The sequence below is a fragment of the Pseudophryne corroboree genome, chromosome 5 (genome assembly GCF_028390025.1).
Source record: "Pseudophryne corroboree isolate aPseCor3 chromosome 5, aPseCor3.hap2, whole genome shotgun sequence".
Lineage (NCBI taxonomy): Eukaryota > Metazoa > Chordata > Amphibia > Anura > Myobatrachidae > Pseudophryne > Pseudophryne corroboree.
The window spans coordinates 541,045,922-541,060,514 of NC_086448.1; the positions used below are offsets into that span (position 1 = coordinate 541,045,922).

Below are 14,593 nucleotides of genomic sequence, written 5' to 3' on the forward strand. Positions count from 1 at the left end.
CTGCACACACATCTTGTGGTGCCGTAAACGTCTGCCAGTGTGCATCTTCGCACCTTACAAGACAAGAATGAGTGTAACTGAATGTGCATCCCTCCCTGGTAATATGAATTGGTGGTATTTATTGTTCTGTACAGTACGCTCAGGTTATATTTAAATAATATGCCTTCACATGATGTTATACATAGATGTTACAGTGATATGATATTACTTTCTTAGTAAACACTTAGCGTTTCTACCTATACTGTTCTTTTTTTACCCAGATTTAAATCTCTTTTATATTGGACCTAATTCAGGTGTGGTTGTGGTTGCTACTGCTGTTGCTATGTTTTGCTGAAAGCAATTGTGACTAGTGATGAGCGGGTTCGGATCCTCGGGATCCGAACCCCCCCGAACTTCACCCATTTTACACGTGTCCGAGGCAGACTCGGATCCTCCCGCCTTGCTCGGTTAACCCGAGCGCGCCCAAACGTCGTCATCCCGCGGTCGGATTCTCGCGAGATTCGTATTCTATATAAAGAGCCGCGCGTCGCCGCCATTTTTCACTCGTGCATTTGAGATGATCGTGAGATTACGTGGCTGGCGTCCTCTCAGTTTCTATGTTCAGTGGGCTGCAAATTGTGCTGCAAATATCTGTGCTCAGTGTGCTGTAAGTGCAAATATCTACGTTCTCTGCCTGAAAAACCCTCCGTATCTGACTGTGCTCAGTGTGCTGCAAATATCTGTGCTCAGTGTGCTAATTGCTGTATTGTGGGGACTGGGGACCAGCAGTATTATATAGTAGGAGGACAGTGCAGAGTTTTGCTGACCAGTGACCACCAGTATTATACGTTCTCTGCCTGAAAAACGCTCCATATCTGTGCTGCATTGTAGTATATAGTAGGAGGACAGTGTAGAATTTTGCTGACCACCAGTATAACTATATATATATATATATATATATATATATATATATATATATATATATATAGCAGTACGATACAGTAGTCCACTGCTCTACCTACCTCTGTGTCGTCAAGTATACTATCCATCCATACCTGTGGTGCATTTCAGTTTTGCACAGTTTGCTGACCACCAGTATATACTATATAGCAGTACGGTACAGTAGGCCACTGCTCTACCTACCTCTGTGTCGTCAAGTATACTATCCAGCCATACCTGTGGTGCATTTCAGTTTTGCACAGTTTGCTGTCCACCAGTATATAATATATAGCAGTACGGTACAGTTGGCCACTGCTCTACCTACCTCTGTGTCGTCAAGTATACTATCCATCCATACCTGTGGTGCATTTCAGTTGTGCGCAGTATATATAGTAGTAGGCCATTGCTATTGATATATTACTGGCATATAATTCCACAAATTAAAAAATGGAGAACAAAAATGTGGAGGGTAAAATAGGGAAAGATCAAGATCCGCTTCCACCTCGTGCTGAAGCTGCTGCCACTAGTCATGGCCGAGACGATGAAATGCCATCAACATCGTCTGCCAAGGCCGATGCCCAATGTCATAGTACAGAGCATGTAAAATCCAAAACACAAAAGATCAGTAAAATGACCCAAAAATCTAAATCAAAATCGTCTGAGGAGAAGCGTAAACTTGCCAATGTGCCATTTACGACACGGAGTGGCAAGGAACGGCTGAGGCCCTGGCCTATGTTCAAGGCTAGTGGTTCAGCTTCACCTGAGGATGGAAGCACTCATCCTCCTGCTAGAAAACTTAAAAGAGTTAAGATGGCAAAAGCACAGCAAAGAACTGTGCGTTCTTCTAAATCACAAATCCCCAAGGAGAGTCCAATTATGTCGGTTGCGATGCCTGACCTTCCCAACACTGGACGGGAAGAGGTTGCGCCTTCCACCATTTGCACGCCCCCTGCAAGTGCTGGAAGGAGCACCTGCAGTTCAGTTCCTGATAGTCAAATTGAAGATGTCACTGTTGAAGTACACCAGGATGAGGGTATGGGTGTTGCTGGCGCTGGGGAGGAAATTGACAAGGAGGATTCTGATGGTGAGGTGGTTTGTTTAAGTCAGGCACCCGGGGAGACACCTGTTGTCCGTGGGACGAATATGGCCATTGACATGCCTGGTCAAAATAAAAATAAAAATCACCTCTTCGGTGTAGAATTATTTCAACAGAAATGTGGACAACTGGTGTCAAGCCGTGTGTTGCCTTTGTCAAGCTGTAATAAGTAGGGGTAAGGACGTTAACCACCTAGGAACATCCCCCCTTATACGTCACCTGGACCGCATTCATCAGAAGTCAGTGACAAGTTCAAAAACTTTGGATGACACCGGAAGCAGTACACTGACCACTAAATCCCATCCTCTTGTAACCAAGCTCCTGCAAACCACACCACCAACTCCCTCAGTGTCAATTTCCTCCTTAGACAGGAAAGCCAATAGTCCTGCAGGCCATGTCACTGGCAAGTCTGACGAGTCCTCTCCTGCCTGGGATTCCTCCGATGCATCCTTGAGTGTAACGCCTACTGCTGCTGGCGCTGCTGTTTTTGCTGCTGGGAGTCGATCGTCATCCCAGAGGGGAAGTCGGAAGACCACTTGTACTACTTCCAGTAAGCAATTGACTGTCCAACAGTCCTTTGCGAGGAAGATGAAATATCACAGCAGTCATCCTGCTGCAAAGCGGATAACTCGGGCCTTGGCAGCCTGGGTGGTGAGAAACGTGTTTCCGGTATCAACTGTTAATTCACAGGCAACTAGAGACTTGATTGAGGTACTGTGTCTCCGGTAGCAAATACCATCTAAGTTCCATCTCTCTAGGCAGGCGATACCGAAAATGTACACAGACGTCAGAAAAAGAGTCACCAGTGTCCTAAAAAATGCAGTTGTACCCAATGTCCACTTAACCACGGACAAGTGGAGCTGGGCAGACTCAGGACTATATGACTGTGACAGCCCACTGGGTAGATGTATTGCCTCCCGCAGCAAGAACAGCAGCGGCGGCACCAGTAGCAGCATCTCGCAAACGCCAACTCGTTCCTAGGCAGGCTACGCTTTGTATCACCGCTTTCCATAAGAGGCACACAGCTGACAACCTCTTACGGAAACTGAGGAACATCATCGCAGAATGGCTTACCCCAATTGGACTCTCCTGGGGATTTGTGATATCTGACAACGCCACCAATATTGTGCGTGCATTACATCTGGGCAAATTCTAGCACGTCCCATGTTTTGCACATACATTGAATTTGGTGGTGCAGAATTATTTAAAAAACGACAGGGGCGTGCAAGAGATGCTGTCGGTGGCCCGAAGAATTGCGGGCCACTTTCGGCATTCAGCCACTGCGTGCCGAAGACTGGAGCACCAGCAAACAGTACTGAACCTGCCCTGCCATCATCTGAAGCAAGAGGTGGTAACGAGGTGGAATTCAACCCTCTATATGCTTCAGAGGATGGAGGAGCAGCAAAAGGCCATTCAATCATATACATCTGCCTACGATATAGGCAAAGGAGGGGGAATGCACCTGACTCAAGCGCAGTGGAGAATGATTTCAAAGTTGTGCAAGGTTCTGCAACCCTTTGAACTTGCCACACGTGAAGTCAGTTCAGACACTGCCAGCCTGAGTCAGGTCATTCCCCTCATCAGGCTTTTGCAGAAAAAGCTGGAGACATTGAAGGAGGAGCTAAAACAGAGCGATTCCACTAGGCATGTGGGAGTTGTGGATGGAGCCCTTAATTCGCTTAACAAGGATTCACGGGTGGTCAATCTGTTGAAATCAGAGCACTACATTTTGGCCACCGTGCTCGATCCTAGATTTAAAACCTACGTTGTATCTCTCTTTCCGGCAGACACAAGTCTGCAGAGGTTCAAAGACCTGCTGGTGAGAAAATTGTCAAGTCAAGCGGAACGTGACCCGTCAACAGCTCCTCCTTCACATTCTCCCGCAACTGGGGCTGCGAGGAAAAGGCTAAGAATTCCGTGCCCACCTGCTGGCGGTGATGCAGGGCAGTCTGGAGCGAGTGCTGACATCTGGTCCGGACTGAAGGACCTGCCAACGATTACGGACATGTCGTTTACTGTCACTGCATATGATTCTGTCACCATTGAAAGAATGGTGGAGGATTATATGAGTGACCGCATCCAAGTAGGCACGTCAGACAGTCCGTACGTATACTGGCAGGAAAAAGAGGCAATTTGGAGGCCCTTGCAGAAACTGGCTTTATTTTACCTAAGTTGCCCCCCCCCTCCAGTATGTACTCCGAAAGAGTGTTTAGTGCAGCTGCTCACCTTGTCAGCAATCGGCGTACGAGGTTACTTCCAGAAAATGTGGAGAAGATGATGTTCATCAAAATTAATTATAATCAATTCCTCCGTGGAGACATTCACCAGCAATTGCCTCCAGAAAGTACACGGGGACGAATTAATAATCTGCGAGGAGGGGGATGTACACAGTGAAAGGGGTAAGGAATCGGACGATGAGGAGGAGGTGGACATCTTTCCTCTGTAGAGCCAGTTTGTGCAAGGAGAGATTGATTGCTTCTTTTTTGGTGGAAGCCCAAACGACCCTGTCGCTGAAATGATGGGTTCGTTAAAGTGTGCATGTCCTGTTTATACAACATAAGGGTGGGTGGGGGGGCCCAATGACAATTCCATCTTGCACCTCTTTTTTTCTTTCATTTTTCTTTGCATCATGTGCTGTTTGGGGACTATTTTTTTGAAGTGCCATCCTGCCTGACACTGCAGTGCCACTCCTAGATGGGCCAGGTGTTTGTGTCGGCCACTTGTGTCGCTTAGCTTAGCCATCCAGCGACCTTGGTGCACCTCTTTTTTTTCTTTGCATCATGTGCTGTTTGGGGACTATTTTTTGGAAGTGCCATCCTGTCTGACACTGCAGTGCCACTCCTAGATGGGCCAGGTGTTTGTGTCGGCCACTTGAGTCGCTTAGCTTAGCCATACAGCGACCTCGGTGCAAATTTTAGGACTAAAAATAATATTGTGAGGTGCTCAGAATAGACTGGAAATGAGTGGAAATTATCGTTATTGAGGTTAATAATACTATGGGATCAAAATGACCCCCAAATTCTATGATTTAAGCTGTTTTTGAGGGTTTTTTGTAAAAAAACACCCGAATCCAAAACACACCCGAATCCGACAAAAATTTTTCAGGGAGTTTTTGCCAAAACGCGCCCGAATCCAAAACACGGCCGCGGAACCGAATCCAAAACCCGAAAAATGTCCGGTGCACATCACTAATTGTGACTCTTTGCTAATATCGGCAGAAGCTAACCTGAGCATAGGGACACCCAATGCAGTTGCATCAGTTCCGTCCAACAGCGTATAATTGCTGATACATCGCTACCATCATTGTAAAACGGGGCATGTCGCAGAATCTGAGTTCCTGTGTATACACGCAGACTGAGCTGCTCTCCTGGGAGGCAGTGACCTCTCCGGTAGCAAGTAAAATCTCAAATGCTAATGTATGCACACCCAGAAAACGCCATCTGAACGGCCATGACATGCCTGCATTTACCTGACCGCTTCCTGTAACCACCTCCAAATGCTGTCATCCTGTCGCTCACTTTATGACTAACTCCTCGGTGCGACCACTTTTGCAATTCACGGCTCAGACACATGCGCAGTAAGAAAACATCAACCGATTTGCGTACTATTGCTGCTTTATGACCGCATCTGAATTAGGCCCAATGATTGATGCATTTACCAGTATTTGCTACTTTTATTTAGTTTTATTTATGGCTTGGATTGTAATAGCTGTGATACATATCTGCGTCTGTGTTATTAGTGGTGGGACGAACATCTCCATGATCCCGGAGGGGTCACATTTTGCCCTGGAGCCGAGGAGCCTTGAATTACCCTTGAATAAATCTTTTTAATGTTTGCACTGATGTGAAACTGTGTGTTGGTGGTGCAAGTGTCAGTACAGCAGTCATTTCCTGGTACTGTTCCCATGGATAATGTGTTGTGACGCTACATCCCTGTAAGGCAGTATTGTGCTTTAAAATAATAAAAACGATTATTAAATACCTGTTTCTATGTTCCAAGCTTTACTGTTATCCTCCTTGTTGCCTAAGAAGTGCCTGTTGGAAAATGTAGGAATGCCTTTTGAATGATTTCCAGCTGGTTATCTGTGTGCTGAGTATGCAATTATTAATCCATTTTTCCCTTGCTGTTTAAGAGGGCTCTAAAGTCAGAGGTCGCTTGACAAGCGAGGACACAACACAGAGCTTGGACTCCTGCCAAAGCCAGAAGTTGGGGTTAGATCACGGGGTTAAGTAACAACAATGAGCATGTTGTTACATAATGTGATCACCACTCCTGGCCTGGTAGCTGTGTATGTGAATAAATAAAGGTTAATCGGTGAAGTGATGTATAGTTTTGACCTATATTTAAATAAACCATATTAACTGTTCATTACTGTAATAAACAATAGATAGACAACTCCAATATTAAAGCAAAATGTCTGAAGCTAAATGCACAAGTGCTGATTTGTGTGGTGTACAGTGATAAGGGGAAACATACTTATTTAAAGGGGTTTCCACCTTTTATACTTTTTCTTGTATGGGGTTCTAGCTTGTATTTATTATCACACACCCATCGGAGATGAGCAATCTGCTGATTTTGTAGGTGTCTACTACACTATACTGAATAGATGGAAATTAGTTTATGCGAGACAAGTGCAATAATTAATGGGCGGCCAGAACAATTGAATTGCTCTGGAGGATTCCCAGTAATTATAGCGGCACCCAAAAGAATTGAATTCCCACCCAAGACTTGATAACTTCTCCCCATATTCTGTGATACGTATTTGAGTTTATTGATTGTGGGTGTTCACTTTATAAACTGCAGTACAGTAATATGCTATTATGTTTCAATAACTATTTTTCTCATAATGTAGACCAACAAACTTTACATGATACTTATGAGTAAATAATCTGATTTACTATTTTTTTTATTATTATAAGTCCATCTACTATGCTTACATGAAGGCTAAAGAGCTATTTGTCTTTTTTTACAGGATGACAGTGATGGTATCCCATGGTCAGAAGAAAGAGTGGTGCGTAAGGTGCTATACTTATCTCTCAAAGAGTTCAAGACCGCGCAAAAAAGACAAAGCGATGACTGTATTAATGGGAGCTTCAAAACTCCTAAAGGTGAGTTTTTAGCGTGTTGTCTCATCATTAATATTGTATTTAATTTACTCTTCTCCCATATTATGTTAGTTAATAAATATATGCAGAGAATTAAGATTATCAATACAGATGGTGTTTGTCAATATTTTGCTGTACAAGCCTTTTGGAATATAGTGTGTGCATTATATAATTAATAGTTCCTAGTCCGGCAAAATGATGGAACAATATTGTTAGCGTCGGCGGCTGTGCGCACCCGAACGGAGCAACACCTATATTGCTTTGTGGGGCACCATCTAGTGGCCACTGGTGTGCAAAACACTTGAATTTCCCCCATAGAGGTAAGGAGCAGTTAGCCTTTTATTATATAGGTTTCTTAATTTATTAGTGATACAAAGGATTTAATATCTTTTTGCAGTAAGGTAAAGGGCCCTACACACTGGCAGATAACACTGCACGATATGAACGTTCTCGTTCATTAATGAACGAGAACTCGTTCATATTGTGCAGTGTGTAGGCACCAAAGAAGAACGATGCGCGGCCCTGCGCTCGTTCATCGTTGGTGCCCCGTCGCTTATGCATGCAGGCCAATATGGATGAGATTGTCCATATTAGCATACATTGCTACGGCGCCGGGTTACGGGGGGAGTGAAGAAACTTTCCTGCCACCGGGTCGCCCGTCTGCCGTATCGGCAGTCGGGCAGCTCGGTGGTGGGTCGTCCAGTCTGTAGGGCCCTTAAGATTTAGAGTTTGTGATTTGTAGCCATTTCTCCTCTCTCTCTAAACTTGTTAGATCCACTGCTGACCTGAATTACCCTTGTAGGCAACTGCAGCAGAGAGATGAGTATTCTGGCCCAAGTTATTTCGTCCTCGTGTTTGGCTCAGCATAAATAAGCAATCCTGCTAGTCGTAAATCAGTGCAAAGTTTCTGCCAACACCTATTACCATTTAAGCACAGTGGAATGTATGCATTATTTCAGGGACTCTGGTAGTATTTACATACAGAGATTTATGGAGCTCTTGTTAGTGAAACAGCATTGCAAAGTGGTCCCACAAACTATCCCCTTGGTTACTATAACATAGTGCAGACACACTTGTCTGGTTCCCAAGTTTGCAGCAGCTATAATAAAGGAATGATGTCTGTCTTAAAGCAGCAGAATAAAATAATGATTTTCTTTCTTACCTGTGCTTATTTCCGTCCAGCATTCTTCCAATGTGCAATCTGTTTAAATAAATTTGGCATCCAGTACTGTTCATGTCCTGCTTGGTTGTGTCACTGTTTCAGTAGTAGTGTAATTCATCCTGCGTCAGTAAATCTGCAACCTTGTATATATGAAAATAAATAACTTTTCATTAGATTTATAGTAAAGTGAATATCTGTTTGATATGCTCTGCAGCTCATTTGCAGTGCTGTCGTAGATAATCATGAAGCGAGTTTTGATATGAATAATTATTCTCCGTAGAACACTGCATTATTTGTTGGCACTATACAAATACATGATAATAAAAATGTCTTTGCACCGCAGTATATGAAGGACCTCTGCTTGCACACACACTAATGCTCCCCATGGGTTGTAGGCTGGGTGGGCACACAGACACTAATGCTCCCCATGGGTTGTAATCTGGGTGGGCTGGTAAACTATTCTTATTTTGTCTTGATTTTGGTTTTAGATGTGGCCGGATGATTCTAATGGTGCATTTTGTATCCTCCTCCCCCTTATAATTGATTTTATGTTATGGCTGTATGAGTTGGTACTGGAACTATATTTTGTTGGAGCATAACAAACGTGAAAATTACTCTGTTTTTGACTCTTAACGTGTCAGGTCTTCCATAAAAGATCCATTCTGGTACATAAGAGCTAAAACAAAATATTCTTGTGAAAATGAGTGAATTTCTACGTATCTAGAGCTCCCAAATAACAAGCATTGCAACCTCAAAGTTTTTTTTATGTCTCACAGCTTACACTGTGCCAAGGTAGCTTTCTTGTAGGATTCAGATTCTCTATCCCTATGCAGTTGTTTTACTTTCCCTGGTTTTTAAATTACTTTACCAACCTTGCTGTGACTTTCCCAGACACATGTTATTGTCCAGTCAGCTGATACAATTCAGGTTCTGTTACAGTACATCAAAGTATTTTTGTAAGAGATTAAGCTATGTTGTTTCTTGGTTCCAATCAAATGGAGATACCCTACCGTCATTGTTATTGTTCCAGTTAGTATTGTAGACTTGTTTATATCATTCTTCTAGATAGGTGTAGGTTTTTTATATTGCTTTACCTATGTACATTTATTTAGCTATCTCTAAAGCAATGGTACAGTATTGTGTTGAAGCGATGTAGAGCCGTGTGCGAGCCATGGATTGCTTGTGGTTATACACCAGAAAGGTACAACCCTAGTGTAACTGCATACAGTATATGATACTCATTTGCTGCAGCTAAACACAATTAATGGTATTGGTGCATCGTTGCAATATTACTGGTTATTTTCTGGTCATCTGGGTATTTATAATTTCCGGTGTGTATAAATTCCGTATTCTATAAAGTGATGTTGGAGTGCTCAGCTTCAAATGGCTTTCCTTTGGTTAATGCTCAGATCTACAGTCTTATTATAAAATACTGCCGGTAATAAAGGACCTAACTACACTTCTGTGGATACTAAATTAATTTTTGTAGACTCGATGACAGCAGTTAAAATTAGAAGCTTTGTGCCAAATAGCCCTTTCAATAATGTTTGTGTAGCGTTCAGAAACCTGTAATATTTGTGTTACATAAATATCATTAGATGGTTTAACAAAGGGAACCAGTCATGCCTAAAGGAATTATTATCTCTGTTTCATAGACCTATCAAGTTACTGTTGCTATAAAAGGCTCTTTAAATGGTTTTTATTACAGAGCCAATCCTCCCTTTTCCTATGAGCGTAATTACAGATATGCTGCATAGATTTATTGGTATCTTGGCACTAATCTTCACACAGACTTTAATGCTGGTACATGAATGTTGCTTGTCATGTATGTTATTACATGTATCAAAGAAATCCACAGAGGGAAGGGCTACGTTCACTTCATATTAGTAACAGCGGAAGTGTCATCTTTTTTTAAGCTTTTTTTATTAGTATTATTTTTTCTTCCCTCATGCATTTTGTGTCATTATACTTCTAGCTACCTCCTGGGTCTGGAACTTATGTCATAACTACTTTCTCTATTAATTATTACATTAGGACTATATTTGTCAGGCCCTTTTTCTTCTTATTCCGGTACTAGTGTTGTACAGGGGCATGAAGGACCCACCGGGGGAATGCAGTGGTAGTGGGCCATGCTTAGAAAAGGGATACGGTCATTAGGTCGACCACTATTGGCCAACATGCATTAGGTCGACATGGAAAAAGGTTGACATGCATTTTTCAAAAAAAAATTATAATTTTTTTACCTTTTTCATACTTTAGAATCCACGTGGACTATGATTAGGAATAGTAACCTGTGCCGAGCGCTGCGATAGCGGTGCGAGGCGAGGAGACACTGTGCACTAATTGGGGTTCTCCGTCACTTTCCAAAGAAAATTACATAAAAAACAAAACATAAACATATGTCGACCTTTTTTTCCACGTCGACCTTGTTCATGTCGACCTAGTGACCATGTCGACCAATAGTGGTCGACCTAATGACCCATACCCCTTAGAAAATTGGCTAACCATTAACGAGTAACAAGGGGCGAGAGCGAAGAGTCCCCTTGCAAGCTCGTTGCACACGCCATGCTGAAGGCTCGGTGGCTAGCTGCGCTCGTCACAGGTTCTATTCTCATTCTATGGATGTCGTGGCCGAGTGGGAATTACCCCTGTGCACCGGAATTCCAGCTGCTGGGATTCCGGCGTCTGTATCCTGACCGCTGGGATCCAGACAGCCGGCAAATTGATTGCATCCTGTATATACTGCTAGTGCATGCATGATAATGTACCAGATTGGCAACAGCAATGCACATCAGAAAATACACCATAGTCCTGTGCAGTATAATGTAACATATATGTACAGTGTATAATTAGTGCACGGTCTGCACCCTAATCCCTTGAGGAGGGGTTGGTTCTCTAGGCTGTGGGGCCCACCGGGTTTTTCCTTGTACCCCTGTGGCCAGTCCGGCCCTTTCCGATACCCATTGTTGGGTTTAATTTTATTATGTAATTGTTGGATTTGTGTTAAACTTCAAATTTTAATTGCATTATATAAAAAGAGCTACTCATCATCATTTTTACTGTACGGTATAACCAATCATATTAACAATAAATTGTACTTAAGAACATGCTGACTGTGACAAAGTATAGAGGACTGCATTGGTAACATCTACTGGTAATGAAGGGGGTGATACTGAGACAATAGGAGCTAGTGGGATGGAATAGTAGATGCTAGCACCTCATATGCCAGCAGCAGAAAGGAATAGAACCCTGTGAGGGAAGGTAGGTTAGGCTATAGTGAAGAGAGAGGACATGAAAGTTTAAAGGTTGGAGGAGTTTCTGGTCAGGCTGCTATAGAGTTTATATATGGAAATTTCTTCTTGTACAAAACAATATTAAAATGATTGTGGTGCAAGAAAGCTGTGACCATGTTTAAACAAAAATAATAGAATCCCTGCACTCCCCAGTTACACCATAAACAAGCTGCTATTGATGTAAAAAGCGGGAATGTCAGTTCCACATATTGCATTACAGTGTATTGTAAGATGACCAACTGCCTCAAAGTATTCCTAGGGGAAAATTCTGTTCGTATTTCTCTGGTCAAGTGCTTGGAGCAAAGTTTCTTGCGTTGTTAGCCCATGCACGTCATGGTAAGGTGCAGCTCCCTGGTCAGTTCTGCAATATCACTCAGAAAATGTAAACATTATCATTGTTATGTTGTTGTTTTGTTTTTTTCTATCACCCAGGTTTTAAACCTAAGCTAAGCTTTTTTTTAGGGTTGAGGCTGTTAAAGACCAGGCATTCCTGAAGCATAGCAGCTAGTAGACATATAAGTAACCAACCACCTGATACCCTACTTCATATCTGTATTTTTACATAATGATCATAATGGTTATGTATTTCTCATGTAACAAATAAATACAGAACAGATTTTAATTTGTCATGATTTCAAAATAAGAAAATAAATTTAGGCGTGTGATGCCAGAATGTATTCAATCACTTAGAATAAAGCCTTAGGCTAAAGCTGCACACACCCGTAAAAAGGCTGTTTCCACTAATTGAAAACTATAAAACAAAAGTGTGGCGCACTGAAACACAATTGTGTGACTGTGATGATGGCAGCACACCTACTCTGCAGAAAATCTAAATGTTGAAGAGAAACACATTTTATTATTTGTAAACATTACAGTAAAGTAGCTTTCTCTCAATTTATGAATAAAACAAAAAAAATGCATCCCATCATGCAGTGGCAAACACAGGATTTCTCTAACGTCCTAGTGGATGCTGGGGACTCCGTCAGGACCATGGGGATTAGCGGCTCCGCAGGAGACAGGGCACAAAAAGTAAGCTTTTAGGATCACATGGTGTGTACTGGCTCCTCCCCCTATGACCCTCCTCCAAGCCTCAGTTAGGTTTTTGTGCCCGTCCGAGCAGGGTGCAATCTAGGTGGCTCTCTTAAAGAGTTGCTTAGAAAAAGTTTTTAGGTTCTTTATTTTCAGTGAGTCCTGCTGGCAACAGGCTCACTGCTACGAGGGACTTAGGGGAGAGAAGTGAACTCACCTGCGTGCAGGGTGGATTGGCTTCTTAGGCTACTGGACACCATTAGCTCCAGAGGGAGTCGGAACACAGGTCTCGCCCTGGGGTTCGTCCCGGAGCCGCGCCGCCGACCCCCCTTGCAGATGCTGAAGATTGAAGAGGTCCGGAACCAGGCGGCAGAAGACTTTCAGTCTTCATCAGGTAGCGCACAGCACTGCAGCTGTGCGCCATTGTTGTCAGCACACTTCACACAGCGGTCACGGAGGGTGCAGGGCGCGGGGGGGGGGGCGCCCTGGGCAGCAATGTATAATACCTGTATGGCGAAAAATACATCACATATAGCCCTTGAGGCTATATGGATGTATTTAACCCCTGCCAGATATCACAAACTCCGGAGAAGAAGCCCGCCGAAAAGGGGGCGGGGCCTATTCTCCTCAGCACACAGCGCCATTTTCCCTCACAGAAATGCTGGTGGGAAGGCTCCCATGCTCTCCCCTGCACTGCACTACAGAAACAGGGTTAAAAACAGAGAGGGGGGGCACTGATTTGGCGATATGAATATATATTAAATGCTATAAGGGAGGAACACTTATATAAAGGTTGTCCCTGTATAATTGTAGCGTTTTGGTGTGTGCTGGCAAACTCTCCCTCTGTCTCCCCAAAGGGCTAGTGGGTCCTGTCCTCTATCAGAGCATTCCCTATGTGTGTGCTGTATGTCGGTACGCGTGTGTCGACATGTATGAGGAAAATGTTGGTGAGGAGGCGGAGCAAATTGCCTGTAATGGTGATGTCACTCTCTAGGGAGTCGACACCGGAATGGATGGCTTATTTATGGAATTACGTGATAATGTCAACACGCTGCAAGCCGGTTGACGACATGAGACGGCCGGCGATCAAATTAGTACCTGTCCAGGCGTCTCAAACACCGTCAGGGGTTGTAAAACGCCCATTTACCTCAGTCGGTCGACACAGACCCAGACACGGACACTGATTTCAGTGTCGACGGTGAAAAAACAAACGTATTTTCCTTTAGGGCCACACGTTAAGGGCAATGAAGGAGGTGTTACATATTTCTGATACTACAAGTACCACAAAAAAGGGTATTATGTGGGATGTGAAAAAACTACCTGTAGTTTTTCCTGAATCAGATAAATTAAATGAAGTGTGTGATGATGCGTGGGTTTCCCCCGATAGAAAATTATTGGCGGTATACCCTTTCCCGCCAGAAGTTAGGGCGCGTTGGGAAACACCCCTTAGGGTGGATAAGGCGCTCACATGCTTATCAGAACAAGTGGCGGTACCATCTACAGATAGGGCCGTACTTAAGGAGCCAGCTGATAGGAGGCTGGAAAATATCCTAAAAAGTATACACACACATGCTGGTGTTATACTGCGACCAGCGATCGCCTCAGCCTGGATGTGCAGAGCTGAGGTGGCTTGGTCGGATTCCCTGACTAAAAATATTGATACCCTTGACAGGGACAGTATTTTATTGACTATAGAGCATTTAAAGGATGCATTTCTATATATGCGAGATGCGCAGAGGGATATTTGCACTCTGGCATCAAGAGTAAATGCGATGTCCATATCTGCAAGAAGATGTTTATGGACACGACAGTGGTCAGGTGATGCAGATTCCAAACGGCACAAAGATGTATTGCCGTATAAAGGGGAGGAGTTATTTGGGGTCGGTCCATGGGACCTGGTGGCCACGGCAACTGCTGGAAAATCCACCGTTTTTTACCCTAAGTCACATCTCTGCAGAAAAAGACACCGTCTTTTCAGCCTCAGTCCTTT

The 14,593-nt window shown here is 43.5% G+C and overlaps 1 protein-coding gene across 3 annotated transcripts in view; it reads left to right on the forward strand.

Moving 5' to 3' along the window:
* Positions 1–14,593, forward strand: part of JARID2 (jumonji and AT-rich interaction domain containing 2) — a 365,382-nt gene that overhangs the window by 142,410 nt on the left and 208,379 nt on the right. For all 3 annotated transcript variants that reach the window (XM_063923201.1, XM_063923202.1, XM_063923200.1), the window contains exon 2: positions 6,987–7,122. In XM_063923201.1, the coding sequence (XP_063779271.1) occupies positions 6,987–7,122 (136 nt within the window). The remainder of the gene's footprint in view (positions 1–6,986; positions 7,123–14,593) is intronic.